The sequence below is a fragment of the Acinonyx jubatus genome, chromosome E4, assembly GCF_027475565.1.
Source record: "Acinonyx jubatus isolate Ajub_Pintada_27869175 chromosome E4, VMU_Ajub_asm_v1.0, whole genome shotgun sequence".
NCBI lineage: Eukaryota > Metazoa > Chordata > Mammalia > Carnivora > Felidae > Acinonyx > Acinonyx jubatus.
In genome coordinates, this window is record NC_069395.1 from 25,939,014 (window position 1) to 25,964,983 (window position 25,970).

The window sequence follows — 25,970 nt, forward strand, 5'->3', positions numbered from 1 at the left end:
GAGGTGGCTGTGCCCAGGAACGCGTTCTTACCCACCACTGCATTCCTTAGTCCGCTGTTAACTTCGGGAGGGTAGTAAAAAATGTGGTCTTCGGAGCGCTATGCCCGTGAGATGCACCTGTCCTCTAAAAGCTGCCGAATTTCCCTTCTGTCCTCCCGGCCTTTGCAAGAGGCTGAGGCAGTGTCAGAAGAGCCACCCCTTTCCCCCTCAGATCCAGGCGCCGCGTCCCCTTCTTCCAGCCAAGCCTAGCGTCCAAAGGCACGAGACCACCACCGGCCCCAGAGACTCCAGCCTCAACATCGGCCCCACCCTACTCCTCCCTCCCGGGTGTGCGTGTGCGTTAGGGAGGGGGGCCTCTGGCCACTCAGGAGTTAAACTGGCAGCGGGACTGGAGGGGGGTGGGGGGTGGCGTGGCTTGCAGACGGGGAGGAGGCGACCGGAGCGGGCCGCGGAGGTTGGGGGAGCGGCGGCGAAGCGGGCGAGCAGGTTGAGCGCGAAGCCGGGAGGAGGGGCGCGCGGCGGGGCCGGGGCGCGCGAGGGCCTGCTCTGTGCACTTGCGGCCGCGCGGCGCGGAGGGAGCGCCCGCCTGTCGCCCGCCAGCCTCCGGCCACGACGCGCAGGGCGGCGCGGAGCCCGGGGCGCGGACGGTGCGGGCGGGGGCGGCGAGGACGGCGAGCCTGCCACCGCGCTCGCCCGGCTCGGGCCCAGGACCGCTCCCCGGACAACTCCGCGGCGGGGAAGGCGCCCGCGACCCTGCCCGGCCTGTGGCGGCGGCGGCGCGGAGGGAGGGCGCGCCCCGGCCTCCCCCAGCCCAGCCCGGGCCGAAGCCGGAGCCGAACGGGGCGCGGCGGCGCGGGCGGCGGACGGCGGCCCCGGGAGCCCGGACGGCGCCCGCGGGTGAGTGTGCGGCCCCGGGTTGAGCCCCGGGCGGCGCGGGGGGGGACCGTCGGCGTGGCGGCGGGGGACGCGGCGGGGGAGCGCCGGGCCCGGGTCCCCGCCGCCCGGTTTCCCCGCCGGGCCGGGCCGGGCCGGGCGGGGGCTGGGGGAGGGGCGGGCCGCGGGGACGCCGGCCGGGGAGCTGGGGACTCGGGGAGGGAGGCGGCCGCCGGGGCAGACGGAAGCGGGGCTCGAGAATGTAAAGACGGCGGCCGACCGCGCGGGCAGCACCCGAAGCGGCGGGGGAGGGGGCGGCTGGGCCTTGATCCCCCAGGGGGGCCTTAATCGCCCCAGGGGAGGCTCGGGCCGCCCCAAACTGTTGCATGGCAGAGCGGCGCCTGGAGATGTCGGGGACCCGAGCAGTGGCCGAGGGGATAGGGAAGGCGGGACAGGGGCCGACTGGCGGGGTGGAAGCTCTCCGGGGCCGCGGGGACTTCCCCTTCCTTGGAGCTCGGGTGTCCGTGCGGAGGGACAAGGTGGCCTTGATGTGTCTGTTCGAAGTATCTGGAACCAGGAGCCAGGCTTCTCCCGGGCCGGCAGGGGTCTGTCCGCAGCCTGGGATGGGACATTTGCGGTGGGGGATGGGCCGGGCTTGGGCCCAGCCTGGGGGCTCTGGGAGTGGGAAGCGGAATCGGAAGGACAGCTCTGGGCCCACCGCAGCACCCGGGAGACAGGAGGGGTTGGCCAGCCACAGGTGGTCCGTCTGTCCTGCAGGCGAAGGGCGGCGCAGGCTCTGATGCCCAGCCAGCGAGGAGCCGCTGGTTGCGTGGGGGGGAAGATGGGGGGACTGACCTCCATTCAGGGCTGAGCTGAGAAACTAAAGAGGTGCAGGAGACCTGGGCACTGGGGGTGGGCCCTAGGGGTATTGCTGTGCTCCCCCTATGTCCCTGTTCTTCCTCCCCCACCGAAGGAGCAGGAAGGAAAATGTCAGCTGGGCTTTGTGGTCTCTTCCTCAGGCTGCCGCAGCTCCCATCTGTTGGAGCCAACGCAGCTTCTAATTGGACGACTGGCAGGGTCGGAGGGGGTGGGCCGGACACAGCATTCAGTGGCCAGCGATGGACCGGTGGGGCCGCAGCTTGAGGCCCCCAGGTGGTGGGGTCGTAGACAGAACATCTGCCCCAGGTCAGAGGAAGAGAAGTGGCTCCCCACCAGCTCTGTCACCATCACTGAGATTTGGGTCTTTCCATGCACCCGGACCACCTGGGATGGGTCCTGCCCCCCCCCCCCCCCGTGTCTTCTTCCTGAGTGAGAAAGCCAGGATCTGTTTCCACTGCCCCCTCCTTCTTAAAGGTCCCACCAGCAAAGACCACTGGGCATGGGGTGATCAAGGGCCGTGTATAGGGCACTGAGGCCCCCCTTGCCTGTGGGCCCTGTTGTTGTTAGAAAAAAGTCCGATGTAGGTGGCCTGACCCACTTTCTCGGCTGGCCAGGTGCCCTTACGTGGGGGGAAGGTGGAAAGTGAAGGGCACAGCTAGGGGTCTGAGCCTTCCAGGCCCTTTTCCTGCCCCTGGGCTGGCTCACACTGAGTCTCCTCCTTCCTGCCTAGGGGGTCCCTCCGGACCTGGATGGGACCTCATTATCTGGAAGGGATGGAACTCAGGCCTCAGTGCCCTGCCAGGGGCCTGGTGGACACCCGGTATTAGGAGCATCCCCAAATCGACCCACTCGCTGGCACAGCCTAACCAGAAAGATACGGCAGAGGCAGTGGGAACCAGGGGTCTGCTGAGACAGCAGGCTTCCTCTGTAACTGTCCACACTTGTTCCCTACTTCCATTCTTTCTCCCTGTGCCTCCCTCCCTCCTCCTCTTTCTCTCCTCCCCTTCACTCTCTTTCCTCTACCCGCATCTCCATCCCCGTGTCTCCCTTTCTGTCCCCCTGCTCTCCAGGACCTCTCCCCCTCCTCCCTCACGGATCTCTGTCTCCACCTTTGCCCCCCTTCTCCTCTGAAAACTGCAGCGTAAACCACAAGGCAGGCATGTGCGCTCCCCAACATCCTGAAGGGGGGGACACATGCACTGTTGACTTTGCTGTATTCCTTTTGCAGAGGAGGAGCCACGGCTGGCAGGCCGGGCAGCTGCATTTCCCTGGCATGCCCCCTGTAACCCTACCATTTGCCCCTTCTAACCCCCCGCCCATCTTTTTATTTGAAAGAAAAAGAAAACCCATTGCTTTAAAAAATAAATGATTCAATAATTTGTTGAGCACCTACTATGTACCTGGTACTATTTTAAGAGCTGAGGATACAGCAATGAAACAAACCTCTACGTCGAGGTCTCTGGTGGCTCAGTTAAGTGTCTGACTCTTGGTTTTGACTCAGGTCATGATCTCACGGTTTGGGAGTTCGAGCCCCGCATCAGGTTCTACACTGACAGTGTGGAGCCTGCTTGGGATTCTGTCTCTCTTCCTCTCTCTGCCCCTCCCCTGCTCATGCTGTCTCTGCCACTCTTAAAATAAATAAATACACTTTCAACAAACCTCCATATCTCAGGGCAGAACCGAACTTGTATTTGGACTTTCCACCTGATTAGTTCTGCATCCACCAGGCTTTTTCAAAGACCCGCTGCTTGGGGGAAAGGGGCGGGGGGAGGGGGGGAGACAATTCTAGTGAATTGTCATCATCACAGTGAGTGGGTGACCTCTAGCATGAGAGGCCCGTCTCCACAACCTACCACTTACCACAAAGCTTACAGACCAGGGTCATCCTGTCCTTAAGACATTTCTGATCTGAAAGGCTGGGCCCGTTCGTATCTCACCATTTATCTGAGAGGTGGAGGAGAAGGCCACTGTTTTAGACCGAGAAGGGAGAAAGAACCAAACGTGTTATTTGGCACATACCAAGCACCAATCCATCAGGACCTTTACAAAAACTATCCCATTCAATGCTCCTGACCTTCTAAGGTCTAGATTATCATCCCCTTCTTCATAGCTAGGATATTGAGGACCACAGAGAATAAACCACTGGCCCCAGGTCATATAGGTCTCTTTTAAAATCACTGATTGTCTGCAGTTCCTTTGGTCTTTATGATGTCTGTGACATCTGGTCACTTGCACAGTTATCCGAAGTTACATCGTAACCAAGTTTTTCAGAAGCACGCCTCCTCTTCTCAGTAAGAGTATTCGAATATATAAGGATTCGCTGAATGGTTGCATGAATAAACTGTCTCAAGTGATCAGGCGAGACTGTTTGGAGGAGTTGGGACCCTGAGCGAGGAGGCAGGGAGAGCAGTGGATCTTCCTTGTCCCATACAGATCCGTGACTAGCTGTAGGTAGGCAACTAACCACCCCCCCCCACCTGCACCCCCACTCTGCATCCAGGTAGAATTGATGGGAAGTTGCTGTTTTCATTCAGGGTCAAGGTGTAGAGGCTTGGTCCACAGCCAGTGTAATGAGTCAATATCACTGGGCTCTCAGCCTCGTTGGGCAAGCCTGGGCTCCATAAGCGCTCCAACGCCAAGAATGGGGGGAGGTGGCTTTGAAGCATGCAAGAGCTACTGGGAAGAACAGTGAGTGGGGGCTGGATGGGGCAGGACAGGGAGAGAGTGACCAAGGAACAAAAGAGGAGAAGCACAAAGGCAGAAGATAAACTGAGAAACAGAAAAACAGAAGGCAAACGATAAGACAGAAGCAGACAGGACAGACAAGGCTGCGGTGGGAATGCTAAGAGGAGAATGGGGGGGGGGGGGTGGCGTACCTTTATCTTACACTTCCCTGAGGGGCTCGCTTTCTCTGTCCTGCAGCTCAGAGGCTGGAATATTCACCAGCTTAGCCTGAAGCAGGCATTTGCTTATGCAGTCAGCCCATCTTTTCTAAGCGCCTACCACGTACCTGCGCTGGGTGCTAGGGACGGAGACTAATTAGATGTCACCCCCGCCTTCCAGGAATTCACAGGAAGACTGTAGAGTCTGGAGCCGCCCGGCTGGGGCTCAAATCCAGGCTCCCCCGCTTCTAGCTGGGTGACACTGGGCATGTCATCTAACCTCTCTGCGCCTCGGTTTTCTCATATATAAACAGGATAATCATAGCACCTACTTCATAGAGTTGTCATGGTGATTAAATGAGTTGATACATGTAATGGGTCAGAACAGGGCGGGGCACAGGAAGTGCTGTGTGCTGAAGTGGGCGGTCAGTCCTAGCAATAATGGTGCCAGTGCTATAACACAGGGACGGGCAGTTAAAGCGGTGGCCGTCTCTGCCCGCAGGTCAGGAAATGGTTCTCAGAGGATGTGACATTTGGGGCAAGGCTTGAGTCCACCAGGCACAGGTGGTGGGTCTGGGGAGCGTGGTGCCGAGGGCATCTGGGACCCCGGAGTTGGGTATGAAAAGGTGTTGTGCTGTATGCGTGTTGCCTCCTATGGACATCAGGAACACCTTGGACGTGTCCCTCCTTAGCCTCTTTGTTTCCAGGGCTCAGAGCTGAGCTCCCAAGCTGGCAGGTTGCCCAGAACAGCCCCACACGTTTCAACCTAGAACTGTTGGCCTTTGGGCAAGGGATCTGGCGCATCCCTGCTGGGACTGGTCTCAGGACCATGGTCCGTCAGATGTTCAGATGGCCTGAGGGAGCTGCCTTTTAGCGGGTGAGCTGAACCAGGTTTGGTTTAGAATTCTGTTGCTCTCTGTACATTTCTTCCACCCACACTTTCCCTGCTGATCAGCATTCGATGGACTTGGCGTCCTGAGATGAAGAGCAGAGAAGGCAGAGGGCTCCTGGGGTGACGACTGTTTCCCAGCCTCTACCTGTCATACTGGAATGGCACCAAGGACAGCAGCCAGCATTTCTTGAGCACTTACTGTGTGCCAGGCACCGTGCCAAGGGCTTTACCTACATTATCCTACTAAATCCTCCAAAACACCCCCATTAGGTAGGTTCTTTTATTGTCTCTATTTATTTATTTACTTTTTAAATGTTTCTTTATTTTTGAGAGGAGGGAGGGGCGGGGGGGGGGGGGTTGGGGACACAGGATCCAAAGCAGGCTCTGCCCTGACAGTAGCGAGCCCTATGAGGGGCTCGAACTCACGAAACACAAGGTCACGACCTGAGCTGAAGTCAGACGCTCAACCGACGGAGCCACCCAGGCATGCCTGTCTCTAGTTTAAACTCAAGGAAACCAAGACTCAGGTTCAGTAACTTGCTCAAGGACAAAGAGCTAGATAAAACAAAGGAGTTCTCTCTGACCCGAGGGCTCCTGCCCCTTATCCACTCTCAGAATCCAGTGCCCTTTGGTCCTGGAAGGTTCTCAGGGGGCATCTAGCCCATTCCCCTCCCTCCCTAGGGTGAGAAGCTCCCAAATCCTGTCCAAGCTAGGAACTGCCTGTCCCCTTTGGGGGACCTTCAGAGAGGGTCTTCTCTTTTCTTGCCTCTGTAGGTCACAGCTCTTTGAGAGCCAACATTGGTTCTCTTTGTTTCAGCTAAGTGCCTCCAGGGCACACAGAGCCAGTGGCCTTAGGGAAGGGGGACCCTAACAGCCAGTCCTCACGCCCACAGGGGTGGGAACCAATATGAGGGTGACTTCTGGGAGATGTGAGGGTGGGATGCAGACCCCAGATTAGGTGGGGATGGTTTGGAAATACCAGCGGGGTGCCTCTAAGTAGGGAGGCTCATGTGTCTTGGGAGGAACAAGTACAATCATTCATCTTTGCAAACATCTCACAAGGCGGATCCTTCAGGGAAAAAAACACACGTAAGGAGGGGCAATAGTGTTAGACAGCCAGCATGGGTCCCCCAGGAAAAGTGGGTCTGTCTTACCTGACCCTTTCTTTTTTAAAGAAAAGAGGGGAAGAAAGAAGAAAGCAGGAAAGGTTATGTTCCTCTATAAAGTGCTCTCAAAGTGAACATTCAAAGGCAGGTGATGAAGCGTCTGTCTTTGGCCTGGGGGGGCAGAGGTGGGATGTCCAGGAGAGAGAGACCCCAGAGGGGCAGCTGGTGGGCAAGCTAGAAATTTACAAGCTGTGCATAAAGGGAGGGGAGGCACTTGACCTTGCCTGGCAGCCCCTGGCCCATCTTCTACTTCCGGACAGACCTCCCAGTGGGATGAAGGTGGCTCACACAGCTTCAGGCCTCTGAACTTCAGAAGGTGCTTCCCCAGAGTTAGTCCAGGAGTGGAATGCTGGAATCCCACTTCAAGAGGGGACATCCAGAATTTTTCTGCCCATCGTCCATCTCTGAGCACAACTGTGCCTGAGCCATCTCAGACGCAGGGTGGGACTGGGGTCTCTTCATTCAGCAAGTAGTTACCCCAGGCACTGGGAGTACAGGCAACAGTGAGCAACCAGGGATCTCTGCCCTTGAGGAGCTTATACTTTATGGTCTGGGGAATATGGTAAAAAGAATTGTATGTTTGAGAGTGGCAAGTGCTGAAAAAAGGAAGGAAGGAAGGGAGGGAGGGAGGAAGGAAAGAAGGAAGGAGGCGGGGTAGGAGAGTCTGTGTTAGGAAGAGGAGAGTTCATAATTTTGTACAGCGCGGGCCCGAGGTGACCTTGCTGCGAATGTGAGTAAAGAGGAAGTGGAAGCAAGATGGGAAGGTCACTCCAGGCAGAGGGAACAGCAGGTGCGGGGCTCAGAGGCAGGGCCGTGCCTGGTGGGTTTGGGCGACATTAGGAGGCCAGACCTCGGAGAGCCCTGGGGGTGGAACAAACAGTTTCTTCTCTCCTCAGACCAAGATGGGGAGGCTTTGCAGGGTTTAGGGCAGGGGTGACATGACCCGGTCTTTTAAAACCTGAGGTTTCAGCCATCCGTTTCAGCATTTCACTGGGTGGCTAGTCAGGAAGTTGTCCAGCCATCGAAGCCAAGCTAGTCAGTCCATCAGAACTTACCCACTAAGTCCCTTTTTCGTGGGTACTGTCTCCCGAGCAGTGTGGGCTGTGGTGTGGGGTGGGGCGGGGAGGCGGGGGGGGGGGGGGTGTAGAATGTAAAGAAACAAAAGACGCAGTCTTTACTGTTAAAGAAACCTACCAGTCAGCTGGGGAGGCAAAACTTACACTCACAAGAAATAACGAGGGAATAATACCAGACAGTTATTTAAAACCAAGTGCTAAACTGTGTGATTTCGACTATAAATGTTATCAGAAGTGTGAGCTGTGTGTGGGAGGGTATAGGGGACGCTTCCTCCAGGAGGTGCGGCTGACTTGGGCCTGGAAAAGGGGGTAGGCTGTGGCTCTGCAGAGGGGGGGGCCCTCCTGTGGGGAACTTACAGCTGGAGAGGGGGGGCCAAGCAGGGTGGGGCGCAGCCAGGATAGAAGCTCCCCCAGGACAGGCACTTGGTCCCCGGTACAGGCCTTTCCCCACCATCCCGGGACAGGAGAGCAGCCCTCCGGAGAATGAAAACCGGGCCGCACGGCTCTTGCCCTCTCCTACGGAGGGCCAGCATCTCGGTCCCATGAAGCCCTCTTGCTTTGAGAAGGTCCAGTTTCCATCTCTCCAGTGGTTCTCATACATCTGTGCTCTCCTTGTCTGCCACCATCCGCCAGCCTCCTCCCAACACCCCCCCCCAACCGCCCCCAATCTCTCCACCCCTGCCCCATTGAACTCCATTTTTTCACCCAGCCTGCAGCTGGCTTCTTTTCTTCTTTCCTCTCACCGCCTGGGCTCCTGTTTGATGAGTTACTCCTAGAACATTCCAGTTAGTTTCAGTTAGGATGAACTGGAAGTCAAGTTGAGCCAATAGGAGCAAACGTTCACCCATGAGGGGCATCTGCCCTCGCCCTGGAGAGAGGCTGCCTGGGTCTCGGCAGTTTGGGCTCACTCCCGATGTGTGCAGAGCTTGCCCTGGAGTGGAGTGGGATCCGTTGGTAGTGCCCTTGCGTACTGGAGACACAGGTGGACCCTCTGCCCCACTCCCCCCACCCCCCATTCCCCGGGGCGGCAGGGCAAAGAGCAGGAGCCAAGGGTCCCATGGGCAAAGCGGTCTGCTCAGCAGCCTTCTCCCCCTCCTCTGGGCCGTGGGCAGCCCGGGGAAGGGGGAGAGCCCACCAGCGCTGCCCCAGAGGCTCCTGGCACAACGACCTGGAAGATGCAGGCCTGAACCCAAGGCTCCTCGTGCCTCCCCGTCCAGAGGAGCCGGGATCAGCCAGAGCTGGGTTAGAGTCCCTCCCTAACCGCAGGCCCTTGGACATTTGACTTAACCTCTCTGAGCCTCCATACATCTGGGTCAATAACGCCCACTTCATAGGGTCGTTAATACCAAGAGCTAACCTCATCGGGTGCTTGGGGAGAGCCGAAAACTCTACTGCCTTCAGCTCATTTCATCCACAGAGCGCCGTGGGTTACATATTATTTCCCCCCATTTTGCAGTTGAGGAGACCGAGCTGGGAAACGTTAAAGTAACACAGCCAGGAGATGTCAGAGCCAGAATTCAGCCCCAAACCTTTCTGACTCCAGAGCCCTGGTTCTCAACCGCCGTGTTAAACGAGCTAATCTATGTAAAGTGCCCGCCACAAAGCAGAAGCTGGATAAATGTGAGTTCCTCTTCTCCTCAATTTCCCCAGCGCCACTCCTCCAAAGAATAGCTCTCCCTACCACATCACATTTCTTTTCCAGCACCCCCTGGGACATATGACAGAGGGAACAACGAGAATGAGCTGTCGGCTTGTACCAAGGGAAAAAATAAGGCTGAGAGAGGGTGAGGAATTTGCATAAAATCTTAAAACACCAGGGCTGTGATTAATACCCAGGGCACCTTTCTCATAAGAGTTTTGTTGTTTAGCCCCACTGGGTCCCAGGCGGTCAGCAGAGGGTGTCTTGCAGACATAAGAACAGAGGCCGTGCTGCAAGGGAGGAGAATGAGAGGCCACCGTGTCCCCCAGGGGCCGTCAAAGCCTGTCCCACCTCCAAATGCTAGAGTATTTCATTCTGGGCCCGGAAGGGTGCTAGTAGGAAGATTGTAAGACGTATGCTTTCTGAACTCGGGTACCGTTTCCAGAGTTTGTTGTAAAAAATCTGGGGACTTCTCTGGATAAATCTAGGAAGAAGACAGACAGTATTGAAGGTCAAGGTGTGGGAAGCAAGGATGCTATCTCAACTTTATGACTATTAAACCGGTATACCTTCTGCACCAGGTGTAGCGCCAAGAGAGGGAGGTGGGTAATGGGGAGCAAAGAAGAACAAGGTCACGGCCTCAGGGAACTTTTCAGTCTGATGGGAGAGACTATTCGCGTGCATGTGCGGACACGCATGCACGCACGGTTCTATCTGACCTTACCCGGACATAAAAATAGGAACAGAGGACTGCAGACTAGTCTGAATATATGGGCGCCTATGGAATGGCGAGGAGAGAATTGAGGCCAGGTGGGTTCCCCGAAACGTCCCTCCTTTTTTCCTTCCCGGATACTCCTTTTCCGGTGGACACGGAGACCCAGGTCTCTGCACACCCCAGCAGGACAGCCCAAGTCTGCCAACGTTCACCCTCAGGGCAGTCGACAGACCTCCTCTGAACTTGCTTGTGGGGATCCCCCAGGGAGAAAAAAGCATCCAAGTCCTAACACTTTAAAACTGCTGGCAACTGAGAGAGTCTTCTGGCCATGTGGCTTGCACACATTTATAGAAATTGGTACATTTTTCTTCAGAACGATTGTACAGCTGACCCCTTGAACAGTACAGGTTTGAACTACGAGGTCGACTTGTACATGGATTCTTTTCCCCCATAAATATATCAGAAAAAATATATGCATTGGAAAAACTTTATTTTGTAAGTAGATATGAATTTCTCTTTCACATTGTTTTCATTTTTGACATGTGGCATTAGTAACACGCATAACATCTGCACATCTATAGTGTTTTGTATCATGTATTATGTATTGATATAGGTCCTGACCGATGATTCATCTTACAAATAGACGACAGAAACTTGCAATGTCAATAAACACAGCACAACGCTGTAAGTGTATTCTCTCTTCCTCTTTATTTTCTTTAAATTTTTTTTGATATTCACTTATTTTTGAGAGAGAGAGAGACAGAGTGCGAGAGGGAGAGGGGGAGAGAGAGAGGGAGACACAGAATCTGAAGCAGGCTGCAGGCTCTGAGCTGTCAGCACGGAGCCCGACGCGGGGCTCGAACTCACGGACTGTGACATCATGACCTGAGCCGAAGTCGGACGCTTAACCTACTGAGCCACCCGGGTGCCCCCCCTTTTGATTTTCTTAACATTTTCTTTCCTCTAGCTTTATTGTAAGAATGCAGTATGTAATCATAGAGCATGTGAAATATGTATTAATCAACAGTTTTACGTTAGCAGAAAGGCTTCTGGAAGGTCAACACGAGGCTAACAGTTAAGTGTTCGAGTTTGGGGGGAGTCAAAGGTTATACGTGGATTTTTAACTGTGCGTGGTGGGGGAGGGGGCGTCGATGCGTTGAATTCTGTGTTGTCCAAGGGTCAATGATATATGTGTGGTTGGCAGGATTAATGGTCTCCCAAAGGTGTTCACCTACGACTCCCCAGAACCTATGAATTTGCCATGTTATGTGGCACAGGGTCTTAAGGTTGCCATCAGCTGACCTTCAAATAAAGAGGTTATCCTGAATTGCTCAGGGAGGTCCCATGTAGTCAATCACATCCGTCCTTTAAATGTGGGAGAGGGAGGCAGAAGTCATTGTTAGAGCAATGAGATGGGGCAAAGACTTGACAAGACCTTCATCCTGAGAATATGGAAGGGGCCATGAGCCAAGAAATGTAGGCAGCTCCAAAAGCTGGAAAAGACAAGGAAGCCGATTCTCCCGAGAGCCTCCAGAAGGAGCACAGACCCGCTGACACTCTGATTTTAGCCCGGTGAGACCCAATTTGAACTTGTGACCGTCTGAACCATAAGATAATAAATGTGTTGTTTTAAGCCACTAAATTTGTGGTAATATGTTACAGCAGCCACAGGAAATTAATATGAGGCGGCTGTAGGTGGAGCAAAGCCAGTGGACCAGAGCCCCACGGGCTCAGCCTCCTCCTGACCCATAACCCCAGAGGAATCGCTTCACAACTCACACGCTCTAGACAGCTCGGTGGGAAACACACTGTGTGTGAAACGCAATCCGGTTATTTTCCGGACGATGAAACTGAGGCCCAGGAGAAGGGCCTCTGTCAGAGGTCACACCGAGTTAGCGGAACTGCACAAACTGCGATCCAGGGCCTGCGCCCGTCTTGTCAGAAATCTCGGGCGCTTACACACATTCCCTCGTCCACTCATCCATTTTCAACAAACGTATGTGTGCGTGTTCACCTGCAAAGACGCGGTGCTGTGCTAAGCACGGGGCAGAAGCAAAAGCAAGTTCCAGGCTCCGGAAGGTGGGAGAGCGTTGCCCGAGTGCTGATCCTGCCCTCGGCTCCTCCCTGAACTCAGTTTCTTCCAAACCCAGGCCTTCCGCACAGGGTGCTTAGGGCCCTAGGGCCGGTCCCCAACTGGCCCGATCACAGGCACCGCCTCAGGTAGAGGTGCAGCTCTGTGAAGGGAGGGGCCCGGCCCCCCAGGCCCAGGCTCACCTGCCCCCCTGCAGCCCTGCAGCATCTGTCGACCTGACGCTCTTCGGGGGCGCAGGGCTGGGCCCTGAGGAGGGGACCAACGCCCGGAATCAGCACCCCGATAGCATAACGTTATCTCCTCCCTGCCAGGCCCTCCCAGCTCTCCCCACAGCACACCTGAGCCACAGGCCGGCCCCCAGGGCTGTCAGGCTCCTGGTATCGGTCTCCATGGCAACCCCGCATTTGCCGCTCTGGTTTCTAATGACTTATTGGCAAGTGTGGTAATTTGCAGAGCTTGGCAGGCAGAGCTGGGGGGGGGGGGGGCTGGTGAGGAGGTGGGGGGCAGCAAGAGGGACGCAGCGGTGGGGCGGGGGTTGGGGATTGGGATGGAGACAGAGGCACACTTTCCTTCCCGCCCCACCCTTCCTATTCCCTGCTGACTAATATCTGGAGTAAGGGAGCTGCTTCTAGTCCAGGGCCTCCCCCCCAACCCCCAGGAGCATCCGTTCTCTCCAGGCCCCTGAGAAGGAGACAGATGGACAGACAGATGTGGAGCACAGCTGCTCACCTGTCAGGCAGAGGCAGGCAGGCAGGGGGTGGGGGACAACAGCCGTGTTCATCCCCAGCAGGTCAGACCGCTTGTGTTTCCTGACGCTCTCCTGCCTGCTTCCCAGGCCCCATAGCCTCTCTGCCTCACGGGAAGGGAAGCAGGGAAGGTCTGTCCTCAGGACGAGTCCTGGCAGCTCCCCGGCCCTTCATACGCTCAGAGGACCAAGCTGGGCAGCACTGGATGAAATGCCAGCTTGCATAGGTAGTGGGCGAACCAGCCAAACAATCAAAGGGGGAGAAATGGGGTGGGGGTTGGGGGGTGACTGGCTTCACTTTTCTTCAGCAGAACTTACCCAGCCTCAAAACTACTTCCCCAGGGGAAGGCAGTAGGGAGCCTCCGACCACGTTGCTGCGACAACCTTCCTGCACACTTCTCTGCCTCCCCCCTCCCTTCTGTCTCTGTCCATTCTGTTCTGTTTGTATACCGTTAGAGGCAGCCTGGTGGGCCGCAAAGAGCACCGTCTTTAAAGTTGGCTGGCCCTGGGTTAGGATCCTGTGGCCCCTGCTTCCCAGCTCTATGACCTTGGACATGTTTCTTAACCTCTCTTTGAGCCTGGGTTTGCTTCTCTGTAAAATGGGGTTAAAATACCCATCGCGCAGGTTGTGAAAAGGAAACCCACTCATACCTGTAAAATGCTCGGCACATAGTTAGCCCCAATAAATACGAAAGAATTTTAAAAGTGATCTTTTATCCACCCAAATAAATAGGAGCGATGTGATCAATAATTTAAAAAATTCCAGTGGGCTCAGTAGGGTTTTCTTTTTTAAATATTTGAGAATAGTCTTCATTTATTCAGTAAATATTTATAGAGTATCTACTGTGTGCAAAGTACTGGGTCAAGTGCTGGGTCTTCCCTGATAATTTACGATGAGGGTGGAATTAGGCTGCGTGTATACTCTCTACGCATATAGCCTCTGACAGGAGATGGAAGGAGAGGGAGGCCAGGGAGAGCGGGCCAAGATCAGCCACATAAGTGGACCTTCCGTGGATCTCTGAGACGTGGCGGCCCCAAGGGAAACGTGTGCCTTGTAAAGGCTCCGTCTGAGTCCTGTGCAGCAAGACCTGCTGCCTGACTCCCCAGAAACAGTGAGTCTCTTTTGGGAACTGGAAAGTGGGTGAAGGAGCCAGTGGGTGGCTGCTCCCCTACTTTCATAAGCCCCTGCCGAGGCTTGAGGGGGCCGCCAGGGACCACTCAGCCACCGGAGACAAGTGGCTTGCCCTCACCGGGGCACCTGAGCGGATCACGGATCCCTCAGCTTGGGCTGGGAGGGAGGCGAGGGGAGCAGCGGGGGAGCCGGGGGACTTGGCTTCCACCTCTGCCAGCAGATGGACTTATGCCTGCAGCGGGAGTCTGTCTGTTCTATCAGCCTCCCTGCAGTTCCCTCCGAGACCGAGCAGCAGAGATGCGCAAAACGGAACGTCAGACACGGCCGGGGCCCTGGAGGGTGTCTGGCCCACGCTTCCCCCACCTTCTCATTCACTTTATAGCACACACACACAGCGATGATGGCTCCGGGACTCTGACCGAGGGCTAAGGGGGGCGGTCAACATCTCAGCACACCCAAACCCATTCCTGCGGCCCTAACATAAGTTGGGGAGGTCTAGTCAAGCCAGTTCCCCCAGCCTGTTTTTATTGATGAGAAATCGGAGACCCAGGGAGGTCACATAGCATGTTAGTCTCATCAGGACTGCATGTAAATCTCCCAACTTTCTGACCCTGTGCTGTTTCTATTACCTCTTCTAAAGACTCCTTCCATTTTCTTTCCTGGAGAACATGCTTCAGATGGCAAGGGAATAGAATTTCTCTGAGACCATGATTCCCCAAATCTCATAAAATCAGGCTACATTCCCCCCCCCCCCCCCACCGTCATCACCAGCCACCCTCCTATTTCAGCGAAGCCTTTGGCATCCACCCATAGACATCCTCCCCTTTCTGAGCCCATCTGCTGTCCTGGGTGAGACCAGTGATTCCAGGGGCCGCTCTTACTACGTACGCCCAGACCCATCAGCCCTTCCCACCTCAGCCAGTCGCCTGCAAAGCTGCCATCACCTATTAGAGCATCCTGCTTTCTGGTCACCACCTCTGGTCTCCCAGCCTGCTTGTCCGATGACTCACCCACAACCATTCTGTAACCCCATTGGGATTTTCGGTCCACTGGCACCTCTCCTTTCTCTCCAGATATAGCCTTCCTCCGCCTTCCCTTCCCTGATTCCAGATACATTCCATCTTCCATCATTTTAGGAACCACCCCCTCCAATATCCTAAACTCTCTTGACCCTCTGTCTTTTTATTACCCCAGTCTGGCGAAGTCCCAGTTCTGGATCAATTACTCTCTGCTGCTTTCTGCCTGCATCCAGATAACTCAACCCTCTAGAAAAAGGCACAAACTAAGGCAGATCGGCACAAACTAAGGCACAAACCTCCAGAAATTCACCATCACCAACCCACCTTATTCTCCAGAAGCACCTGGTGTTCCCACCACATTCCCCTGGTTGTCCCTCTCCTGACTCCCCACAAGGCCTGTGTCCCACCTTCTTCCCTAAACCTCTACCTTCGCCCTCACTCTCCGCAGAGGACCTCACCTCCCTCTTCGCAGAGGACCTCACCTCCCTCTTCACAGAGAAACACAAGGCCTCGGGCAGGACCCCTCAGCTCGTCACACCAGACCCCCAGACACACCTGCCTCGGTGCCTGTCTTCCCTCCTTCCCTCCTGTGTCAGCGGAGGAGGCCACTCGTCCCCCAAGCTGGGTTCTTGATCCTGTTCTCCGGTCTCCTTGGGAACATCCTTCCCACCATGCTCAAGCTTCTCCCATCTTCAACAACAAAAGCAAAAGCCTTCCTCAGGACCCAGCTCTGCTCCCTCGCACCTTGTCTCCTTTCTCCTGCCGAGCCAGGTCTCCAGGTCTCCCGGGAGAGTTGACCGCCCTGGCGCTCCTCTCCTCTTGCTGGTGTCTGCACCTCCCATTTCTCCCCCTGCCCCGCTCCAGCCCGGCTCCCTCCCCCGTCCTGCTCTCCAGAGCGCTCTACCAGGGAACAGTTTTTAGTTCTCAGAAGCGTCTTTCACTCCCTTCTGACACATTCCTTTCCCTTGGCTTCTCTGGCCCCGTATTCCTGGCTTTTCTGCTCACTCCCAAGTCATCTTGCTGACTCATCCTTCCCTTCTCCATCTCTAAACGTTGGCGTTCCGTCTGGTCTGGTTCAAGGCACTCTCTTCCGACTAGACACTTGTCCCTAGGCCATCTCATGAAAGGCGTCTGTTAACAGCCACGTGCAGGTGGCACGCAGGAGTACGCCCCCAGCCTGCATCCTTTCATCTCCGTTCGTATCCTTAACATCCACCCGTCCATCTGACGAAGCTGGGTGTCCCGAGAAACCTCAGACCTGGCATATCGAAAGACAGTCTTGATTCTCGTCCTAAATCTCTCACTGCCTTCTCTGCCCCCTGCCGGCTCCCCTCCAGTGTTAGAGAATGGCACCTCCTGCAGCCAGTTGGATACGCGGGGAGTCACTGTCCAGCTTCCCCACACCCCCGCCCTGCACCCCTTGGTGTCCAGTCCCTCACCAGTGGCTGTCTGGTCCCCTGGGTAGCACCCAGACCCCGCCACCCCTTCACAGCTTCCACGTTACCCCAACCTGCACCACTGGGGTCACTTTGTGACTGGTATGCCTGCATCTACCCTCACACTTCAAGTCCCATCTCGGAATAGCGACTGCAGTGACCTTTAAAAGGGATACAGACCTGATCTGATCACAATCTCCCAAACTCTCAAAACACCGCTGTTTTTTGTTTCCAGTGGTACCAGTGCCCTCTCCTGCTCTGCACCCCGCACATTGGATTCTTTCAGTTCTTGGACTGCTGGCATCTTTTTCGCCTCTTGGCCTTTACACCTGCTGTTCTTTGGCCCTTAGTCACTCTCTCCACCTCATATTCGTCCTCCCGTCTTTCAGATATCAGCCCAGATAGCCCTTTCTTAGAAGAGTTTCCCCAGGGTACCTCGAGAATCTTCTCAGGCCCGTGTTAGACACTCTCATCATGTCCTGTAGGCTTCCTTCATAAGATGCGTCATGTTACCTAATTATATAATTGTTTACTAGATAAATGTCTGTCTTTGCCAGTAGACTGTGGCGCCATGAGAGCCAGGGCCCTATCTGTTCAGTCCACCATTGTAGCACTGGTTCCTGGCACGTATGAGGCGTTCAGAGAACATTTGGGAGCTGAATTCCTTAGTGAAAGGTCTTTAGATACAAAATGGATCTCATGGGAAAAGCCAGAGGGAAAAGCAACCCCGAGTGAGGCATTGGTAGACCAGCTGACCAGGCCTGGCCCCCCTCTTCCTCTCTCTCCTCCTTTCCCTTCTCTGCCCTCGCCTCCCTAAAGACTCTGCCCGGATTCAAAGGGGATTTACTCCGATTTTCCAAGCAGAGGTACAGGCCCCTCTTCACCAATAGTTTTCAGCAGCAATAGCCATAATCTCTCATATCTGAACAGTTCTTTACAGCCTAAAAGCTCTTCCACGTATGTTGTGGTGTTTGAGTTTTCTATGTCTTTTGAGCCACACTCCAGCTTCCTGTGTGTTACGGACCCTTGGTTCACAGCGGGGGGACCTGTAGCTCAGGAAGGCTTGGCGGCTTTCCCACAGTCGGGGCTGGTCAGTGAGAAGGTGGACTTGAACCCGGTGCTTGTGGCCTCACTTCCATGCTCTCCACACAGGCTTGTAGAGAAGAGGATGCTGCGGGTTCTGGCTTATCCGCAGCAGTGGTACCAAGGAAAAGTCCACAAAGAGCAAAAACCCACGTGGTGTGGGAAGAAGAGGGCGGGTCTGGAGGGTGGCGCGCAGTCTGGTTTTCAGGAGTCTGACCTCCTGTGTGATTAAGGCCAGTCCGGGTTGGCTTTGCGGTGCCTGTGCTGGGCCCCTCACTCGCTCAGATACTTACAGTTCGTCATTCAGTGCTGGGATAGACTCAGCGGTCCAGCTCTCTCTGGGGTCCCCGGAGCCGGAGTGCCCGGGGAATCCACACAGTAAAGAGCCAGGGTGGTTGAGGCTGGTGGGGGACAGTGGCTCCTCACCCCTGCCTCCCCAAGGACAAAGTCTGGGCTCTGGAGGCATACACGGCCTCCTTGGCTTGACTTATGCCTCCTTTCCAGCTTCTTTTCCTGCTTCCTTCCGCCTCCCAAATGCTCAGGTAAAACCAACTGCCCCTGGTTCCGCAGCCATCCCGTGCCACCCATGCCTCCAGGTTTTGCTTGGACTGTTCCTTCTGCCTGGGTGCCCTTCATATTCTCCTCGCCTGGCTGATTCTTGCCATGCCTCGATACTTGGCTGTAATGATATCTTTTCCAGGAAACCTTCCCCCAAGCCCGCAGAACTCCTCCCATGTGGGGGCACACTCAGCACATCCTGTTAAAGATCTCTCTTTGCTGTGTCTTCCTCTTCTGCGGAAAGGAAGCTCCTCAAGGACAGAGACTGTGACTTATCCACGTTGTGACTCCAGTGCCCGGCGTATCGTAGTCACAACAACAATATGTAATAATGGCTTACGATGTGCTAGACGCTATATTAAGTGCTTTATATTAACTCAGGGAACCTCAAAAATAGCCTTATGCTGTAGGTACTATACCAATTTAAACACACACACTTTTAGGGAACCTGGGTGGCTCAGTCGGTTAAGCATCTAGCTTCAACTCAGGTCATGATCTCATGCTTCATGAGTTTGAGCCCCACATTGGGTGAGCTCGAGCCTTCCCTCGGGTGAGCTCCGCTCCCTCTCTCTCTCTCTGCCCTTTGTGGGATTCTCTCTCTCTCTCTTTCTCCCTCTCTCTGCCCCTCACTCACTTGTGCCCTGTCTCTCTCAAAAAAACAAAAAAATAAAAATAAAAAATGTTTTATTTTCAAATATGTGTAGATTCACTAGAACTGCAAAGAAATGTACAGGACGTCCTGAGTTCTCTTCATCCAGCCCTTCCCATGTTAACAGCATACATAGCTAGCGTGCAATACCACAACCAGGAAGCTGACATTGATATAATGAGCTCATCCAAATTTCACCGGTCATATATGCGTTCGTTTGTGTGCGTGTAACTTTGTGTAACCAGCACCACAATCAAGATTACTTACCTGTCTGAGGCTCCTTGTGCCAACATTTCTAACCACACCCGCTCATCCCTAACCCCCTGCCCCCATGGCTACGATTATCTCACAAATGTTACCTAAATGGATTCGCACTGTCTATAATCTTTTGCTTTGGGCTTTTTTTTTTTCTTTTACCATCCGTATAATTTCCTTGAGGTTCATCCAGGTTGTTGCCTATGTCAAGAGTTTGTTCCTTTTCATTGCCCAGCAGTATTCTGTGATAGGGATGTGCCATAGTTTAACCATTCACGCACCGCAGTATGTTTGCATTACCCCATTCGAGTGAGAAAACGAACTTGCCCGGGGTTGCTCCACTAGGAAGTGGCACTTAGTATACGTTTAGTAACAGGCACCTAATAGATATTTATTGTACCAAGCTCAGCTCAATGAGGACACTTCACGTTCTTCTCTGGTGTTTTACACAGGGTAGGTGCTCAAGAGATGCTTGCCAGTGAGGCTATGAATGAGACGGCGTCTGTATTTACATGGGTGCAGCCACGCCTAACCTAGCCCTGTGCCTAGACATTCACAAGAGAGAACCAGGTCCCTCTCAATGTCTTACATAACTGCACTTTCAGTTTCTCTTGGAATATCAGAAAAGGAAAATTGGGACAGTAAATATGGTCATACACAGGGCTGGCACTTAATTGCCCAACATGCCCAAAGCCATTGGTTCCAAATTAATATGTGCCATATTGGCATGGTAGTTTGCATCTAATTTGCAGGTTGCTCATTTTAGCACAACGCAGAGAAACCCTTACAACTCCTGCTTCTTGTCGCCGCTGCCCTCTTAGCTGCTCCCGGGTCAGGCTGTGCCCACTACAGCCTGCAGAAACAGTGGGTCGGGTCTTGAACTCACCCACCCGAGGCTGAAGAGTCCGCCGGGCCATTTTCTCCTGTAGAAGAGGAGCCGCATTATTGCCACTCGGCAGGGGCCTCCGGAGGCTTAATTAAGGAGGATTTGTGGAGCTGTTGGAAGTCCTCAGCCTCAGGTGTGGAGAGCCAAATGCGATTAAGTGATTGGAAGGGAACCACAAGTCAGACTAGTCTCGCTCTTGGGCACAGCGCCCGGGAGATGGGCTCACTTGAGCACCTCTGCCCTCCCTCGGTTGGGAGAGGTGAGGTGCCAGAGAGCCAGCCCCGGGCTCCAGCGACAGGGACACATCGGAGATCAGCGGGGTCTCCAGGGCGAGACTTTCACAGAGGGTGCTGGGAAACGTGTCCCAGGGCCTCCAGGGGAACCTGTGGTTTTATTCCAACCAAGGCCTTACCAAGGGCCCAGGGTTAGAGGGACAGATAAAAAGGGTAGGTCCGGGTAGGTCCTGCCCTCAAGGAACTGCTAATGGGTTGACCTCCGCTCAAAGCAAGGAAGAGTAATTAAACGCGGGAACTAAATTGTACAGGCCCTAAAGCTTATGGTAGTGGGTGGAAACGAGAGACCGCGTTAATTGGAGGACATGTCCTGGAGGAGGTGAGACACACACGTACCCACCCCCCCCCCGCCCCCCGCAAGCCTGAGCTGAAGAATAAGCCTGGGAACGTGCTTCCCAGCGGTGCTAAACCAGTGACCCTGGCTCCAGGAGAAAGCGTTGGCCGAAAGCAAATACGGAGCTAGTGTGGAGTTCACCAAGGGGCATGAAACAAGGCTTCAGAGTAATTTTGACCTTGCGGCAGGCGATTCGGGATGGTGTCCTCAGACCCCTGGGAATGCATGACCCCTCTCTGTTGTCAGAGGCACTTCTGAGGAAGAGCTGGAGGAAGGGAGGATAGTTGGGAGTAGTTGGGGAGGCAGAACGGTCTGTTGGGGGGAAAGGGCAAGTTAGGCAGTGGGGCCAATACTGGGGAGAGGGTATGTGTGATCGGAGACCCATGTCCTAAGGAACACAGGTGGAGGTTCGGCGCTTTAGGGCACTGAATGGGGAGGAGCTACCCCTGGGACGGTGACTGGGATAGAGGTAGAGCTGCTGGGATGGGGGGAGTGGGGAGATGCTGCACAGAGGCCGTAAGGAGAGGCAGCCACGGAAGAGTGGGGAGAGGCTGGTCCCGGAGGGAAGGTGAGCACTGGGAGCACCGAAGCCGGGAAGAAAGCTCCCAAAAGGAAGGGTTTTAGCCACACTGGGTGATTCCGGCCAGAGCCCCAGAGCCCCAGAGCCCACCGACCCCTGAGAAAACGCTGCTGGATGATGGCGCATGGCCGGGAGAGGGAGGAGGCTGTGTGTTTCGAGGGAGTAACAGACAGAAGGGGCATTCTGATGGTTGTTCTCAAAGGTGGAGAGAGGATACATGAAGGACTAGGTTTCCTGAGGAGGGGGGAAGGGAAGAGAGTGGTGTTCACAGGGAGGAAACCTCTCTCCCAAGTCAGAGGGCAGCGAGAGAGAGTGGGCCGCGAGGGGGCGGGCAAAGGGGGTCACGCCCGCCACAGGCACAGGCCCCCTGAGGTGGGCAAGGTCATCTCTGCGGAGCGCAGGGTGCGGAAGGAAGGAAGCACAGCGAGCAGCAGGTGTAGACAAGGGCTCTGCAGAGTGCGCCAGGGCGGCAGCAGGAGAGGAATGAACGGATTGCAGCAGAGGGGGCGGGTGAAGCCGGAATCATGAATCTATAATAGGGCTGGTCTGTCGGCTTCCGTACTTCTCCCTGCGATGCTTTGGGAGGAGAGAGATGGGGGCAGGGAGAACTGAGACAGGGGCAGCAGTGGCCTCAGTTTCCCAGGCTGCCCAGCCTTCTGCAGAGAGACCCTCCCAGCCCGGCCTCTTCCTGTGAACGACCCAGCGAGGAGGTCCGTTCGCCCGGCCTTGTCGCCTGGGGAACTCTGCACTTTGCAGAGCTTGAGGCCATTTCTACTTGGCCCGACTTATCAGTGGGCCCGGTTCTAAAAGAGCCGCATTTGCCCTCCCCTGCTCTCTCTGCCCTGTTCTCATTTTTCTCCCCTCCTTGCTCTTGAGGCCGCAGCTTAATAGCCTGCAAGAGGGTCAGACGGGGAAGATGAATGCCGGCTGGTGGAGGGACTGCCCGGGCCTCTCCGTGAGGGAGGTGATGGAAGGCGGGGAACAGACAATGGATAATCCAAGGAGACAAACAGGCACAGGGAAGAGCTTGCAGGATAATCCGAACCGTATTTCCACTCGTGCTTGGTATGTGCTGTGGTGACCTCAGTGCCTCCGATCTGCTGGTCTAATTACGTCTGGCTTGGAGAACGCTGGTTGCATTTCCCAGAGTAGAGTAGGCAGTGAGGAGAAACCAGGATGGGCAAAAAATGTTTGTTGGAAAGCCACCAAGGGAATAATCCTCAAGTGCAAGCACAGGCAGGATGGAGGGTCTGTGATGGCTGCCGTCCTAAGACTTGAGGCACCAGAGCAGTCCAGATGCTGGCAGGTTCCTGATCAACGTATTCCTCACACCTTGTGTGTTGACCCCTTCGTGGCCATGTTAACCAGGGAGAATGGCTGGCAAATCCCTTAGGAGGAATGTCAGGGCAGCGGTCCAGTAGGACTTCCCTGTCCCTACCTGTACCTTGCTGACATTCCCCAAGTCCACAGGCTGATGCCTCTGGATGCTCTTCGCTGGAGGAACTAGGAAGACCCCCAGGGACTGCTGCCCTCCCCTCTCCCCCCCCACCCCCAACATTGGTTGATGCTTCCTTTGCACGTTTGCTATCCATTAGTGTGTGGTCCAAATGAAGGCCGGAAAGGGCCTCCAAGGGAAAGCACATAAGATTGAAGGAATATCCAGGCTCTGGAAACGATCCATTTGAGGAAACATGGGTTCTGGTTTCCGCTCCGGCCTCAGTGTCCTGTCTAATCTTGAGTAGCTCACCAAAGCTTTCGGGGCCTCCGTGTCCCTGCTGATGTCATCTTTCCATCTCAGTCCCTTGAGCAGGGAGGTTAGTAGAACCGGTTTCCAGTCGTCATGAAACCAAGCTGTGCTGTGCCCTAGGCAGTGGCATCCCTAGTTCCTCCCAGACTTATGACAGGGCTGGACTGTTTCTCACGGTCCAGACAAGGGACTGTGGCTAATCTAGAGCCGCCTGACTTGTGTCTAAGGCCTTCCTCCAGGCTACTTACCAGTTGTTTGACCTTGAAGTTATTCTTTACCTCCAGGTCAACTTTTTATCCATAAGACTTACACCCTAACACCAAGATGTTTGGGGAAAATAAGATAACATGTGAGAAAGCATTGTGCAAATTCTCAAATGTGCTGTCACAGTTAGAGGTTGAGAGGGAGAGGTGGCAGGGAACAGGGAAAGATCAAGGGCTTGAGTCCTACAGAGTTCACAGGCCAGCTATTTGAGAGTTTGTGGCCTTGGACGAGTTGGCGAATGTGTCCTAGTCTTGATTGCATCTTTAATAAGGTGGACGTAAGTAAGCCGGGTCGGGGAATTATCGCGAGGTCCAGATGACATGGTGTTTGTAAAGGGTCAGACGTATAGTAAGTGCTCCCAAAATGTTCCTCCCTGCCCTGTATCTCATCCCTCCCAGGCCTTCAAGTCCAGGTCGACTCAGAAGACATCATTTGCATACATTTTCAGACGCTCAGCCTGTCCTGGCATTTAGCTGTGGAAATGCCACACTGTCGGCACCTTCCCCAGGGTCTCCTCTTTAAGCCCGTGTCTTCAGTCTTTGGGTTTCTTCTTTCTGTCCAAGGGCCATCCCGTGGTGCTCCACTTCTGCTTCCCCAGCCAGCAGCAGGCTGCTCCATGATGTTTGCCAGGGTGCCCAGGGGACAGGAGTGCTGGAGAGGGCTCCTTGTCAGAACAATTCTTTTTCCCTGATGAGGGGGCCCACTCCCTGTCCTGATCCTTCTTCGCCCAGAGAGCTGCCCCACATTTCCCACTACTGCTTCCTCTATGCTGGAGTGTGGCCAACCTCTAACCCTCCCTGCCAAGGGCATCTGGGAGTCCTTAAGCACCCCGCCACCCCTCATTGCTCCCAGCAGGATGGCACTTAGGCCATTTGACTGGGCACATGTCCAAGCCCCTGTAGTCTTGTTTGTGGACCACGTGTCTCAAAAATCACCCTTGGGGAGGACAGGGATGTTATTAACAATGTACATTCCCAGACAGCACCCCAGACCAACTAAATAGATTCCAGAGCGGCCAGAAATCTGCATTTTAAATAAGTCCCCGTGTGATTCTTACGCACAGTAAAATTTGAAAGCCGTTGGTGTCTTTTTTTCCTCTCTCATTTTTATTGAGGTGGGACTCCTACAGTGAAACACACAAATCGTTAGGTGTGCAACTTGATGAATTTGTCCACAGGGTTCGTGATGCCCCCCAGGTTACCCCAGCCCAGATGGAGATGCAGAACCCTTCCAGCTCCCCCGAAGGCTCCCTCATGTGACCTGGAGATGTGGCCACTATTCAGAGTTCCAGCGACATGGGCTAGTCTTGCTGTTTTCAAATTTCATATGATTGGAGCATTGGCTTCTTTCAATGTTACGTCAATACTCCTTACTCTTAAAGGCCCAGACGACATCTCCTCCATTCCCTGCACTTGCCCTTTCCCCCAAGATAGGTAGGTAGACAGGCAGGCAGATAGGAACAAATGAAAAAAGAAAGAAAGGAAACACAGTCTTCTAGGTCCTGACCTTAAACCCCTCTGCTGCAGCTTCCTCTCTGTCCTCCCCTCCTCGAGCCTTGTGGAAGTCACGTTCCGTCACCGGCCTTCAAGCATTAGTGCTCTTGGAGGCTCAGGACCTGTCACTCTGCGGCCGCGGAGGACCTGGCCACCCATTCCCCTGCCGATCTCTCCATCAGCTGCCGGGACCACTCATTTGTTGTGTGTGGACTGCCAGAGAGTCCAAGCACATTCCAGATGAAATTGGCCAATTTAAGCTACAAATGAAAAGACAAATGAGATGGAAATTGCACAGAACAAGCCTACTTCTCATCAGTAGGTATCAGTCCCGACATGCTGAGCTGAGCAACTTCTTTAGGCTTTTCCCTGCAGCTGAGGTCAGAAAGGCTTTCCCAGCCTCGGTGAACCCCAACCCCTTCGCATCTGGCCAGGGCCAGGCAGAGGAGCAGCCCAGGAAGCTTTGAGGGGAAGCTAGCAGGGGGGAGGCGAGGGGAGGGGTAGGAGGGGACAGGCCGAGGACCCAAAGCAGATACGGAAACAGGACAGTACAAAAAGAGGATTCGGTCATTCCAAAAAGAAGGGAAAAAATAACGTTTTGAGCACCTACTATGTGCAGGCCCTGTGCTGAGTGTTCAGATTACAACAACAGACAAAGCTTGCCCTTAAGGGGCTCCCAGCCCAGGGGAAGGAGAGAGAGAAAAGACGTGAGGAGGAGAGAAAAAGCGAGAAGAGAAGGAAACAAGGGAGGAGCAGCTGGAGGGTGTGCAGGACATCGATGAGCACACACAGCTGGAAAGGAGGAGTGAGAGCATCCCCACCCCCACCCCCACCCCAGGCAAGCCAAGGCCATCTCAAGACCAGGGATGTCCTGGAGCAGAAGGGTACGAAGTCCTGGACCAGGGAAGGCCAACCACGAGGGAAGCCTGACCAGAAAGTCTCACCAACAGCTGATCGGTTCTTGGTGAAGTGTGGAGGGGTGTGGCTGGCAGGGAGTGAACTCACCCATCCAGACAACCAATGAGTAAAAAATTCAGATGGGGGCGTATTGCCTATTGTGTAAAGAGGAGTGAAAAACCCAGGAGTTCTCAATCCCTGGAAACTCGTGCATTTTCTGAGTCCAAGTTGTTGCAGAGAGGCAGGGACTACGAATTTGTTTTCATATGGATCCAAGCTAAATACAATTTTTGCAATAATAATAATAATAATGGCAAACACTTATAAAGCACTTACAATGAGCCAGGCTGTTCTAAGCACTTACCATGTATTAGTTCATTTGCAT

The 25,970-nt window shown here is 54.6% G+C and overlaps 2 protein-coding genes across 2 annotated transcripts in view; one reads left to right on the plus strand and one right to left on the minus strand.

Annotated features, from left to right (window-relative positions):
* Positions 1–364: 364 nt before the first annotated feature.
* LOC128312981 (collagen alpha-1(III) chain-like) lies at positions 365–12,618 on the minus strand. The gene is made up of 3 exons (XM_053209149.1): positions 12,553–12,618; positions 12,397–12,460; positions 365–1,644 (listed from the first exon to the last, which is right to left on the minus strand). The coding sequence occupies exons 1-3, from the start codon at positions 12,616–12,618 to the stop codon at positions 365–367; spliced, it is 1,410 nt and encodes a 469-aa protein (XP_053065124.1).
* LRRN2 (leucine rich repeat neuronal 2) overlaps positions 474–25,970 on the plus strand; it is a 61,314-nt gene continuing 35,817 nt past the window's right edge. Inside the window, exon 1 of the mRNA XM_027074827.2 lies at positions 474–897. The gene's annotated coding sequence lies outside the window, so the exon portion shown is untranslated. The remainder of the gene's footprint in view (positions 898–25,970) is intronic.

What these genes read in the sequence shown, in the direction of transcription:
- LOC128312981 (XM_053209149.1), bottom strand. Translation starts at nt 12,618, where the DNA reads ATGCGGGGTTGCCATGGAGACCGATACCAGGAGCCTGACAGCCCTGGG. An exon ending in GGGGCCGGCCTGTGGCTCAG is followed by an intron (nt 12,461 to 12,552) that starts GTGTGCTGTGGG and finishes TCCCCTCCTCAG; the next exon opens with GGCCCAGCCCTGCGCCCCCG. An exon ending in GCAGGGCTGCAGGGGGGCAG is followed by an intron (nt 1,645 to 12,396) that starts GTGAGCCTGGGC and finishes CTTCGCCTGCAG; the next exon opens with GACAGACGGACCACCTGTGG.